This window comes from Lepidothrix coronata, unplaced genomic scaffold, assembly GCF_001604755.1.
Source record: "Lepidothrix coronata isolate B3197 unplaced genomic scaffold, Lepidothrix_coronata-1.0 Scaffold86, whole genome shotgun sequence".
NCBI lineage: Eukaryota > Metazoa > Chordata > Aves > Passeriformes > Pipridae > Lepidothrix > Lepidothrix coronata.
Genome location: NW_016690266.1, coordinates 567,475 through 581,666, shown reverse-complemented (window position 1 = coordinate 581,666; position 14,192 = coordinate 567,475). Strand labels below are relative to the sequence as shown.

Genomic DNA, 14,192 nt, shown 5'->3' with positions numbered 1-14,192 from the left:
AGACTCGTGTCAGTAGAGAGTTATAACATGGGCACCTTATGAAGTTTCTCTGCAAAGCAGGCAGATTCTCAGCACAGTCAGTTAAGTGCACATGAATCTATTTCAGTGCATTCCAGCACTATATCCTAAAGCATATTTTTAGGCTCAACATGCTGAATTAAAACGCAGTTGTAGCTCTCTCTCTGTCCCTCACTGGACAGCTGAGCACAATCAAAGAGCTCCAGATGTATCCCAACAGAGCATGTTTACACGCACTCCCTGTCCCACAGCTCTACCTTTCTCGGGTCATGCAGCCAGCTCTTACCTCAATGGTGTACTGTTCAAAAATCCGGAGCTGAAGGAAAATGTCTAGCTTAATCTTCCTCTCATGGAAGAGCTCTTCCATCTGTACCTGGGCCTCGTCGAGCTGCTGAAGGACAGATTCGATGTGGCTGATGGAGCTATTGTGTGGGGTCTTATTGTTGGAAACCGCAGAGTCCCTGCAGCAAGGCAGAAAGCATGGTTAAAGCTCAGCTTTAAGGCAGGCAAAAGAGCAAGAGCTACACACTTGTGATTCTGCGTGCTGCTGAGAAGCACACCCAAGCACAAAGGGCTGAGGGAACGTGTGTGCAAGACTCATCTCGTCGACTCGCCGAAATCCTGTGGCTCCTGAGCTCGGCACAAAGTTTGAACAAGAGGATCATCCTTTCTTGTGTCATGACACTGTGACCTTGCACACTTGGGAGGGGAAGAGAATGGTACATCAATCTCAGTGCCTCTCTTGAGGAGACTGGCTGGCAATACCCTTTAATACTACAGAGTGACCTGCTCCAGCCTATACTCACATCAAACTCAGAGATGCTAGAACTTTACAAGCTAGTTTTCTGCATTTTTTTATTAGTTATGGACTAATTGAATCAGAATTATGAGCATTTTAGACCAAGGGGTATGGATACCTTGATTTCCTTTGGATTATGTGGTATAGCAATAGATGTAGAATACACTGTAAAAAATTCCACTGAAGGAAAACACCTTTCAAACACTCCAAGAGATACTGACTTGTCTTTTCATTGGGGTAAGTGAAATGAAACATGCCTGTAACAGATCAGATACTGCTCCATTTACATTTTCCCTAGACAAGCAGCAGAAGGGAGCAAACCCTTTAAACTAGTGGGCTAGGACCAAGAGGGAGTTTGTTGTACCTGAAAGGACAGTCCTGACAGTTCCTTTTCTATTTGTGCTCTCACATACGTTAATAAGCTCACCTACAGTCTGTTATGTCCTCAGTAAATTTTTTTCAATGACTGTTTCATGGTTAAATAACCTTTGCAGACATAAAGAGCTGAAAGCTATCCTCAAATGTTCCACAAAAGGTCCCTCAGCTTTCAGAAGAACCAGAAAGGAAACTCTGAGGCCAAAATTTAATCTTGGCTTTAGTACTTTGGCTCAAAAAAGATTTAGATGCAATGGTCTTCTCCATCCAACCTGCTCAAAGGTGTGTGAGAGCAGCTGCATTATTTGGCACATTTAATCCAAGACAACAGAAAACCCTACGAAATACACTGGTAGCATGACAGGATGAAGTGGGTAAGCAAGCAGGTCTTACCATCTTTCCTATCGATCTCCAGTTCTGCCTTGGAGAAGGTGGGAAGGACAATTACAAATCCAACAGCACCTATCAGACTATCAGTGCACCAACAAACTCCCACATGTGCAGTGACCCAGCTGACAATACTGGGAGACAAGTGAGATGTCAGGTAATGCTGCCAAGCCACCACACTGTCCTGCAGGGACCAAATGAGACTGGGAGCCATTCTTCTGTCCAGCAAACCTGGGCAGTTGAGGAGGGGTTCCCATGGAGTCTCTCCACTACGGAAGAGTGCTAGCGTGCTTGCAATTTTTAGGTTTTTATTCCCCTTTTCTGGGTTAAATTTTCCCTCCATAAATATACAGCAAAGCATTTATAGTTCTGTAGTTTTCTACAGAACTTAACTGAAATGCTCATGCTTTGCTCTTTGCAAATTATCATCACGTAGGGTCAGATCAAAACAACATACAGTCAACTTAATTTAACCCTGTCATTGAGCATAATTGAGAAAAAAACAAGTATAATCTTTTAAAAGTGCTTTAAGTTGAACTAGGCACTGACACAGAGTCATTTAACTATGTTTAAAACACACCTTCAAGATTTTAAGGCAAAAAACCATACACGTTATTCTGTTTTCAGTCTGTCTTAGAGGAAAAGAGCAAGCATTTGCCTGAACATCTGAAGTCTAAAAGTAAAACTAAAAATACAGAATGCTATTAACTGCACAGTAGTTAGCTCTTTGGATGTGTTTTGCCTCTTTTTCCTCAAATATTTGATGTTTGATACACTGAACTTCAGATGCTCCAGCATTATTCTGAAGTAAGAACTACCAATTTCCCTTGCTTATAAGGTAATATTACACTAATATTGCTCTCCAGGTGTTATGGTTTATGCCTCACTCTGTCAGTCTGTTTTCAAGTTCTTGATGATCCCAGAGTCCCTCTCTCTGCCTCTACATTAGAGCTGTACAGAGGCAGAAGGGATGAAAATAACTAGGTGAGATTTTGAAACTAGAGCTTAATCTGAGGCTGCATCCAATCAAGTTCTGTTTCCTTCAGTCAGCACCTGTCTTCTATAAAAGGACATGAAATATGTCTTCATTCAAATGCAGGATTATTACTATTCATATATTACCTAAACGACTCAATGAATTATTCAAGACTGGTGTTGAATAATCTCTCATGGGATCTAGAGACACACTTAGTTTTAGAAATTCTTTTTCATTAAATATTTCACTCTCCAAATCAAGCCACCCTTGCATTTCAGTGACTGATGCAATACAAAGGTTTAAGAGTATTAATCTGGTATTTTTTTAACAGTCCTGTCAGATAAGGTGTTGACAATCACTGGCTAGTTTGGTTCGAGAAAGATCTCCCTTCAGAAAAAAAAACATTTCTGAGATTGGAATGCTTCTGCCACAATATTTCTTGCTCTTTCTGGTGAGAAATTCTGGGGGAGAATTAATATAAGATCCTTACTAATCTTTGAAAGGTTATGGATTACAGTCATAAAATTCAAGGAAATTATTGGGAAGAAGATATAAGAAAATAAACTTCGGGGAACATAAGATTGAACTCAGGACATTGCTGCTGAGTTTGTTAAAAAAGAACACTGTGCTCCTATAACCACTTTCAGTGCTTTAACTGGGAGAAAGCTCAGTGAGATATACCCATTATCAAAAGCTGAACTACTGTAAAAAAGGCAAAATACACAACTCTTCACTGGCTTTTTTTTCAGCCCCTAACATTCCTGCTCTTTCGCACCTCACCGAAGCAAGTTATTGTTTTGCCTTTCACAGATGAGCAGAAATATTGCCCCCAGCAGCACCCCTAGAACTGCAGTTCAAAACATTTTCTTTGCCTTGGCTGCTGAGAACGATGATCACCTCAGTAAAACACTGATAGGGAAGAACAGAAAAAAAGTTTCCAATGTTAACCATGACAGGTACAGAGTTGGTAGCCAGGCCTGTTTTATTTCTGACAGGTAGGATCTCTGATCTCTGTACTCACAGTGGCCCTGAAGACCTTGTGTGAAGAACAGTTCCAGGCATCGTATTTAGCTCAGGCAGCTGAGCTTTTCTTCACCCCTCTGGAGGAGACACAGAGTGCCATTACACAAGTGATCTTCTCTAAACCAATATCTGTTCTCTCAAAGATAAGGACAAGAAATATAAAACTTCCCAAAGCTCTAGTAATTCTATTGCTTTTAACCTGTGTTATGACATGCTTAATAAGAGCGACGTATTTCATTCCCTTCATTGTTGTAGTATTTGCAATCTTCAGCTATTCTTCACAGCAGGTACAAGGTGATCCACACTGTGAAATGCAACCTTGTGTTAAGGAAAGATTGCAGCAATTTTAGTTTTTTTGCTTTTTATCCTTTATCTGTGTCTTCCTTACTGTCACCAGCAGCCACAAAAGCTGTCAGAGTGGGCACATGTAGAGGTGGCTTCATGGTTTTTTCCACACAGTTCTGCTTCACTATTTGAAAGAGTCCAGGATCCCATTACAGGCTTTGCAGTTAGTCAGAGTGCTCAAAACCAACACTTCAATAAGATCATCTTGACAGTTCGGTACTGCAAACCTTTGTGTGTTTTGTCCTCCAGACAGTGTTCTCTCTGTGTCTGGTCTTGACTTTATCAGAAGCAGGGGATCACTTTGCACAAATATGCTCACCTTGTTCCACCTTGCTCACTGCCCAGAATACAAGCCAGACACCAAACCCAACAATTCTTTGTTAAACACAGTTGCCACAAAACCTGCCTTGGCATTTTGCAAATACTTGGACATGACACCAATTCCAAACCAAAAGTCCCAAAGCTGAGGCCACCGTCTCTTTTCAAAGACTGAAACTAAGAACTGACTAAGTTTACATTAAGAAAAAGCTGAAGTCCCACACACCATCTTGCAGTTCACCTCTTCCCATGCTCCACTGACTTCCAGCTCCAGGTATTACTCTGGCCATGCTCCAACTCTACATGCCAATTTCCTACTGACTCAGGTGCAGGCAAAAATCCTTTAGGCCAATCCCACAACCAGAACCAGGACTGCTTGAACACAGACACTTTCTGCAACCCCACAAACCATTCCACACTCCACCTGATGAGCATATATAAGGTCCCTTTCAGGCACTTCATGTGTGTTCACACTGAAGTGATGCTATGCCAACAGGTGGGAAGAATAACCAAAATTCAGAATCTCACTGCCATTTTTGTGATCTCATAAAATTGCCATAAACTTTGCAAACACCTCCTGTGCATAAAGGGAAATTACCATGCAGGACTTTGACTTATCTGCTCTGGCTGGCCATACATACATTTTTAGCTAAAACTCCTTCCCTCTGGTAGTTCACTGTCCAAACCCAGCATGTTTCTTTTCTACTTTTCTCATCAGTAAAGGTGAAGGTGGATGGAACCTAGCTATGTCTGCTTCTGATCCTTCCTCTCCAACTCTAATCTCAGCAAGCAGTACCAGAGCTCAGATCCCTCACTCTCCCACTGCGATGCAGGCAAGCCATATACAGCAAGACTAGGAATTTACATGGGCTCTCCAGGGCTGAAAGGCAATCAAAATCTAGACCAGCCCTCTCAGACCTCTTTTCTGACCCAGAGGAGAACACTCTGCCTCCAGAATGACAGGAAGAAGTATAGAGAAAAGCTCAGCACATGCAGTAGTAGAAGGCTCAAGGACTCCAAGAGGGCTCTTAAGAGCAGAACTCCACCAGTCTTTCATTATCCATTCTGCTCTAGAGCACCTTAGGCTTTTCCTAAAATGGCTCATGGTTTTCTGAACTTTTCAGGTGGGAAGTTAGGGCATCAGATTAGGAAAGCTCAGGGTGAGGAGGGTGATCTAATTCTCTGGGACAGTGTCTGGTGAAATGCATAAGACCTGGGAGATTTGCATATTATTTATGTATACAGAACATGCACACTGTGTGCTTGTAAATAAGGGTAACCTGTAACAATACAAAGATCTAAATAATATGTGATGCATTGGACTTGGTTTGACACTCAGTGCATCCCTTAAAGGCAGGAAAACTCACTGCTGTCAACAAAGTTGAAGGCACAGTAAACCACTGTAAGAATAAATGAGAGAGATTTCTCAATTACAAATTCTATGTAAGTTTACTCTGCAAACATTCATGTGATGATACTTGCAGATTGAGAAAACAAACAAACAAAAAAGCCCAAACCCCAACTTCTTCATGTATTTTAAATCAGGCAAAATGAGCTGTTTTAATTCATAACGCAAGTAAAACCAGCAGTATAAGAGCCTCTTTGACACTATGAATAAACCCCACATAGACAAAGATAAATAGAAGGGTGCTGCATGCAAAATGAAATAGTGAAGACTGTTAGACACGTGTGTATTTTATTAAGAGGAATACACTTCTCCTAAATCGGGAATAACCACATAAATCACGAGGCCTCGGCTCACAACCATTTAACAATCTTCTATAAATACCAACTAAAAATATTCACTTCAAACACATTTATTTCAATTCACTTCACTGTGCCTATAAATAATCTCTCTGTCAAACAGAAAACCCATGCTGATCCACAGACTATTCTAATCAGTCCACACAAATCACTCCTTGCAGTTTCAAGGAAACACTCAAGGAATCTGAAGAATTATAAATAAGCAAAGAATTAATAAACTCTCCCAATTAATCCTAGCTTACAGTTCCCTATTTATGCACCTCTAAACCACAGCATGTATCAGATTTCTCAACACCTGTCCTCCAGGTGGATGCTTACCTGAGCTGTTGGATTAGATCTTCCCCTTCTTTAATAACGTTGAGGGTAGCATCCAAGGTGGCTGTTTGTTGCTGCTGAAACTGCTTGATAAGCTCCTGAACCGCATCCACAGAGTCAGCACAGACATCCTCTAAGAGCTCCTTCTGCAGATCTTCCATCCATGTCCACAGCTGGGAAGGAGGGGAGGGAAATATAAATCACAGAGGGATTGAGATTTAACCCTTTTGCTCTCTATTTCCAGATCCATAGGCATTAAACAGGGCTGCATGTTTCACATGAAAACTGACCTAAAATTTCTAAAATCAAAAAGATGCATTTGTTATCGATCCCATTTAAAGCAAGAAAGTAAGATAAATACAGTATGAGGTAGGTTTTCTCAAAAATTAATTTGAGTTTCAGTTTATTCTATGACATTAACTAATTATATTATTCTCATTAACTCTTTACACAAGTAACAAATTCCAGAATCCTACAGCTGTGACAAGCTAACCCTTTCAGGAGCTGAGCACTATCAGCTGCTATTAATTTTACATGCAGCTGAAGCCTGTTGCAGAACAGACCTAAAATCTTTGGTATGTATGTACGGTACTGGCTGAAGTCTAGCTGTGCCTACTCAGCTATGCCTTCCCAGGGTTTGGGGTTTTGGGTTTTTTTTTTGTTTCCAACACTTAAACCTCCTCCTCAAAATGCACTTCAGACTCTGCATTTTAACTCTGGGAAAATCCAAACATAGGAGACAGCAATATCACCAATCAACCCATGCAGATGCATTAATTTTAAATAGTCTTGACTACCAATTTTGAAACCACAATCACAGCAACAAATCATTTGCAAGTGCTTAGATGAGAATTTCCAGCCAGCTGTTCATCAGAGGTCTGGACAGGGGCAGGCATGTCCCAGCAGCCTCTCTCTGGCTGTAAAGGCTTAAAGCGAACGGAGGTTTCCCCTTTAAGCTTGCTCTGAAGAGTGAGTGTAAAATTCCACCTACTGAGCTGGCAGCTTGCCAGCAAATCCTAATGACTCCACCAGAGAGACTGTTTTCTGTGCCATGCTTGCCCCATTAACCCACATTTTGCTGGTATATCTTGCGAGGTAGCAGAGAAGTACGGGAGTGAGAAACAACACGTTGCGCCAGTGCACTGGGAAATGTCAAGGGACGAGGTGCTGGCAGCAGCTTTGCCTGCCATTCCAGGGAGCTGCAGAGCAGTTGGTCTCAGAGGGACCTAGGGGTGCACATGGAGGGGACAACAGACATGTGTGGGTGGCAAAGAGCTGGTAAAACCATTCGTGTTCAAAATGAGTTGCTCTGGATCCGCATCCTACAGCATTTCTTCTAAGACTGCGAATTCTGCATGTCCACATAACATGAGAGGAGGACAGGGACACCTAAGGCTCCAGCTGGCAAAGCTTCTCACAGCCCAGGGTCTACACCTAAGGCCAGTCACCAAATGCTACACTATACACACACTAAGGACTTCAAGGATATCATGCTGACCTAAACCAAAATAATCAAAATCAGGACCTGTCCCAGCACTGCTCATGATACCAGAAAAGAGAGAGCCCAACACCTTGTGCTCTGTCCCCACCTCTGTTACTGACTTGACAGACTTACAAAAACAAGTTTTAAAACATATGCTTAATTTGAAGGCTTTTTAGATTTTCAGTCAGCTTTGAATATTTTGGGTAAACACCTCTGTTTATTCATAAGTAGCATAATCATAATGGACTGCCCTACTACTGGCCTGCAATGGAATGTATTTGCTCAGGGTATTTTACATATTTTCACATTCTCAGGAAAAAGGCATAGTATAAAAGAATGAAATATAAGTAAGCAGTCAGGCTTGTGAAATAAATGAAAGAACAAAAACACATTTAAAGAGTCAAATAGAGAGTTTTTTTCATTTGTGGCCTTAGATTCATGCCCTGAACTTTGAGAAGCCACCATAAAGGAAAATGCATTAATGCCTTCATATATGAATTACACTCAGAATCTTTCTGGTTTTGATCCAATCCCTACAGCCACTCAAACAGTAGGGACAGCTGGACTATAACAGACAAGGACCAGGTTGTTCAGGAATATTCCTTTTTTTGCTTAGCAGATCTTCAAGTAATAGAGCACGTTGTAAATACAGAAGAGAAAAATGGCTATGTGTTTAAACCATCATCCTGTTTCGAGGTGGGAAAGCCAGCAGTTTTTTAATTTCTTTCTGTTCTTTGTCATATCTCGTTTTCCCATTTAAGATAACAAAAAACGCTCCTTTACAAAAATGACAGTGAAATCAAGAACTTGCTTCAATGTTAGGAATCTCTTGAAATCATCATTAGAAAGGGAAGAGTAGAAAGTTTCCAATCCCCCAATTTTCAGAGGAAAATCCTGTTTTCAAAAGTGTCTTCAGAACCCAACTTTTACCAGCAGCCAAAAGGATTTTGACATTTAAGATCCTAAATCACTTTCTGAGCACACTTCTAAATCAAAACAGTTTTAAAATACTTAAACTCTATTGTACTCACCTGGAACCAAAACACTCATTAATTTCTGAGAGCACTCAAATATATTAACTCATATTAGCTTCAGATGTTTCCATTAATGACCTCTGACTGTGAGGATTTGCATAATAAAATCTATCAGAATCTAGGTCATCCTTGACTCAGAGGCCTTTAATCCTCTAGACTTCACCAATCCCTGGGAAACCCTAATACAAAGATCAGTCAATAATATTAGGAAGATCTTTCAGGAACAATTCACAATAGGAACCTGATTCAAAAATCTCACAGGTTATGTGCTACAACTAATAGCACCTGGAATAAGTTGCTACCAAGCCCCACTTGTGAATGCCACAGCAGTGAAAAGATGAACTCCGCTGTCACTGCAACACCAGAGTCAAAAAGGCTGTTAATCATGAAACAGAAATCACATCCTGGTTGTCACTGCTCAGGAAAATCACTCCCTCTTAGTGCTTGATGTTTTATTCCACTGCAACTATTCAACCACTTAAAAAAAAATCCTGACTATTAAAGCCCCAAATCACTAGACACCTTGTGCATTTCCAGTTCATGCTGTGACCTACTCTAAGCAGTTAGATAGTCTAGACTGAGTGAACTGTTTCAATTTTTCATTGAAATCTGACACATTGCACAGCACAACTTTTATTTCATATGTGCAGAAACTGACTTCTTTTATTCTTAGCACAAGCAAAATTTGTGATCACCTGTCCCATTCACCTACGTACTCCAAACTTGATCCCATGCAGAGGGCATATGTAGATACATGAAAACATTCCAAATATTAAGGCAATATTTCCACATACACCTGTGATGACTTTTACTAAGTTTTCCAGTGATACATGTCTCCAGAAAAGAAGATAACTTCTGCATTGCATTATTTAACATGTACTAAATCAAAAATACAGAATCCTGGAAAACAATAAAGAAGAAATAGAAAAATAATTTTTTGTGCTTCCTTTGATTGATCTGGGCTTTGGTATGATTAATTGGATATGGAGATACTAATGCATTAGTGGTAAAACCTGAACCATGTCTATCAGAGAGATTCGACCACAAATCTGACTGATGCAAACCACATGCAAAAATGTTATAATTATCAGCTACACAAAAGTCTCAGGCAAATACCTCACCCTAAAAAGTTCATGCTGAAGGTCCACAGAGGCTCCAGAACTGAGGCTTTATTTATCAAGGTAACATGGCTTTACACAAGAAAATTAATTATCTCATAGATAATTGACTCCTAGAACAGGGGAAAAGAAGAACGACACCCCTTCTTTCTTTTGAGGGAGCATCTGGTACCTCTCATACATTGTAACAACCTCTGCATCTTTCTTGGATATAAAACACAGGCAGCTTCCCTCCATCCAAGAGACAATACAGCTCTTTATTCCCAGCTATTTTAGCTGATGCAATACCCTTCATTTTACTCAAGTACTTAATGAGACCACTTACTGTAGGTTTGAAGGACATCTGTGCCTGTTACTTAGAAGTTAATGCTTCTGACTTAGAGTAAGGGACTACTTTAAACAAAACCTGAAACCTAAAGGGATTGCTAAGAAAATGTTGCCTGCATGATTGGAATAACTGTTAAACACCCAATGTTTATATGCTGCTATTTGTAAGCGACAGAGATGAGTTATACTCCCCTCAAAAGCAGTTTAAAAACACTGAGTAATGAGACCATTGCAAAGCAAAGAACCAGACAGTTCAATCCATGAAAATTACCATTGTACAACATTTTTTGCCAGTCATTCAAAACAAGGATGTTAATGGAAAGAAGCAACTTTCCAGGGTATATGTGCTACCCCTTCACTGTGTTAGAGAAGCATCATGTATTGTAGGACAGGCCCCAAAAAGGTGCTCATGACAACTCAGCAAGTGAACATTCATCACAGCAATGAAGACTAGAGCAGAATGCAGAAGAATTCAGTGAAATACAGGGACCCTGGTGCTACTCCATGAATTGTTCAGAGAAGCAAGGGCAGGCTGGGGAAAAAAAATCCAACCAAACCACAAACAGAATTGCTCCACAGAGAGTTGTCCATCAACCCTATTTGACTCTGCTACTATGACAGGCTTACACAAACCTATTCCGAGTAGTAACATTTAGCTTTTTCATAATATGCATTAGGAAGTCACATAGACCTCAAGCTCAGAGTAATTTATGGCAGGACTTGTCTGTGCTTATGTTTAAGCACCTGTTCAAGTACTGTTTTGCATCTGGTTTCACTGCACAACCTTTACTAAATTGCCTGTTCTACTTCGATTTCCCCACACCAAAATGGTGGAGATGCTAAAATTTTCCAGCACAATTACAGGTGATGTTTATTCACACTTAGAATGCATCCAGTCCTGTTTCAGTTGAAAGAATTGGTGGTGGTTTTAAATTGGAAGTGTATTTCAACAACATTGTCCAAAGTCACATTCAAGGTCTTGTGGAAACGTCAACAGAAATGCAGAAAACGATGTGTGTAATGATGAGCTGCAAAGTGACCACATGCCACCAGTGAAGTGTCACATAATGACAGCACACATAATAAAACGTGATAGGATGGGATATGACCAGACACTACACATGAAATGCCACAATACGTGACTTCCATGGTAAGACACAACTGATGAGACTCCCTGCTGCGAGGAGTAACGTCAGATACCCCACCAAACTGGTTGGGAAGAAACGACGAGTGGAAAGAAAGGGAACATTCTGTGAAAAATCTGATCTCTTCCTAACCTCTTTCTTGCTTTTTCCTTTTTCCTGGCCAATTTCTTGACATTCATCCTTGGTTGGGCTGCATCTGGTGCTTCTGTATGCCGATGCTTTTTAATTAGTAACCTTGCCTGTGGCAAAAGGATTTGCACTGCCTAAACATCTGATGCTTTTTCCAAGACCTGCATGGACCAGACTGATATAGCACAAAATAATCTCCTCTTAAGGGAAACATGCTTTGGGTAGCTAGGCTTACATCAGGGAATGTGTAGATCCCCAGCTCAAGGTCATGTAAATGTAATTCAGGGACTGTTTGCTCTAGGAGGGAAAATTGGCTTATAACTGAAGAATCAGATGTACATGTTCTGTGCTTCTTCTACTACCATCATAAATTGTAAAAACATGTTCCTCTTCTACTGTAATTTTAATATGTTACTTGTAATTATGAATCTGGATGTAATTAACTTCAGCAACTGTACCAAGAAAATTCTGCACTTGATCATTCTGATAATAGGCTTAGAAAAGTTCTTCCTATATCAAAGATTTACTCAGATTTACACCAGTGTAATATAGTACAATTTGGTGCTGGAGAAGCTTTCCATACTACAAAATCAGCAATTTACTAAAATAAATGCAGGTACCATTACATTCTCCTTTAATTTTTCACCGGTTCATTACTTTTTTACTGTTTCACTACTTCTCAAATAGAATTTGCACCATCTCTTTCCTCTGTGCTTTTTCCAGTGACTGGCCACTTGCAGTCTTACTCCGATCTGCTGCTTTGAGCCTTTTCTGCAACTTTGTGCACTATGCCCTAGGAATCTCAGAAATAAACCATTTGTGACAATTCCAAATCATTCTGAAACTTGCTAAGGATTAAACAAACTGTGGGGCCTTTCTTTAAGGAAACAGTCTTGTTGGATCCATCGACTTCAAACACTACACTGACACCCTTTTAAACTTGTTGCGTAACTCTATTGCACACGTGTACTTAAGGCACAACAGAACATGTCTTTGAAGTGATGAGTGAGTTACAGGAGTGTCTCTGAATGGCTTCGATGCAGATTTACTCAGTACACAAATTACTGCAGGCACCAGCTGCCCACTCTGTTGCCTTCGTACACAGAGGTAAAGCCCACGCACTGGAACTGGGGGAAGCTCATCTTCCTCAGCTTCAGGCAATCGGGACAAGGGGCAGTCATGTGTCTAATAAAAAGGTACTTTATGTGAGTTGGCACGTCCTATTTAAAGATGTTCATAAAACTCCCTTCTAGCTGCAGCATGAACCACAGTTATCTGGAGAACAAGGCATACAGGCTGGAGACCCATCTCCGTAACACACAAAACACATGCAAAAGCCCTCAAAAGCCATTGACAATATTTGAGTGGAGCCATCATTCAGCAACAGTGCTGGTGAATGGCCTGAAAAATGTGGACAGCAAAGTGTGAACTTAGATGCAGTCTATAGGAATCCTTTGGCTAGCACATGGCAGAAAGATTGAAAAAACTTCTCTTCCATGTGCCTGCCCTCGCTCTGCATCAGGTTTGCGTTCCTGACATTTGGTTTATGTGGCTGCATTTACAAGCATTTAATTCTTATTACTTTGATTCTGTCCCACAATTTTTTGCCATCACAGATGGCAGAATTTTATTCACAAGTGGTCTGGCTGTGCTTCAAACTCCCCGGCTCAAGAGCGGGATGTGCTGCCAGGATACCACAGCTCTTTTCATTCTCAGCTTCTTAATCCTTCATGAAAAAAACTTGCTTTTAGGCAACAAATGGACAGGAAGGAAGGGCACCCTGCACCACCCCAGCTGTCCTGCTTCCTCAGTCCCAGGTCATTGGTAGCTTTACAGACAAGATTTAACTCTGGAAAGAAACCACCAAAGTTAATGACTGGTGAATGCTGGCATTTTGGTCAAAGCCACAGTCTACCCTCTGGAGCTGGAGAGAGATTTGCTTTTATTTTGCTGCTTTACATATCTCACACAAAAAATAACACTTTTCATAGCCACAATTATCAGAATGATAACAGTAAGCTCACAACCCATCTATCTTCTCCAAGGGATCTGCCACACAGGCAAGGGATGGCACACACGTAACCTCTATGTGCAGCTCTGGCAGTTGAATTCTACCTCTGCTTTCTGCCTGCAAATCCACCTCTGATGAGAATATTAGAATGTTTAGGAACTGAGCACTTAAAAAAACAAAACAAAACAAAATGAAAACCAACCAACCAAAACGCCCAGCAGTTACTCAGAATCACAGAATCATTAAGGATGGAATAGATCTTTAAGATCAAGTCCAACCATCCACCTACGACCACCACCCTGTTCACCACTAAACCATGCCCTTACATTCCATATCCAAATATTTTTTGAACACTTCTAGGGTTAGTGACTCCACCACTTCCCTGAGCAGCCTGTTCCAATGATTGACAACCCTTTCTGTGAAAAAGAATTTCCTAATACCCAAACTAAATCTCTGCCAGCACAACTTGAGGCCATTTCCTCTCATCCTGTCACTTGTTACTTGGGAGCAGAGACTGACCCCCATCTCACTACCACCTCAGGGAGTCATAGAGAGCAATAAGGTCCCTCCTGACCCTCCTTTTCTCCAGACTAAACACCTCCAGTTCCCTCAGCTGCTGCACATA

General features: G+C 40.8%; 1 protein-coding gene across 14 annotated transcripts in view; it reads right to left on the bottom strand.

Annotated features, from left to right (window-relative positions):
• Nucleotides 1-14,192, bottom strand: part of KALRN (kalirin, RhoGEF kinase) — a 515,157-nt gene that overhangs the window by 195,379 nt on the left and 305,586 nt on the right. For all 14 annotated transcript variants that reach the window (XR_001875782.1, XR_001875783.1, XM_017820865.1 and 11 more), the window contains exons 12-13: nt 6,324-6,493; nt 305-479 (exon numbers count right to left, since the gene is read on the bottom strand). Coding sequence is in view for 12 of the 14 variants with exons in the window: in XM_017820865.1 (XP_017676354.1) it covers nt 305-479; nt 6,324-6,493 (345 nt within the window). In the remaining 2 variants the exon portion in view is untranslated. The remainder of the gene's footprint in view (nt 1-304; nt 480-6,323; nt 6,494-14,192) is intronic.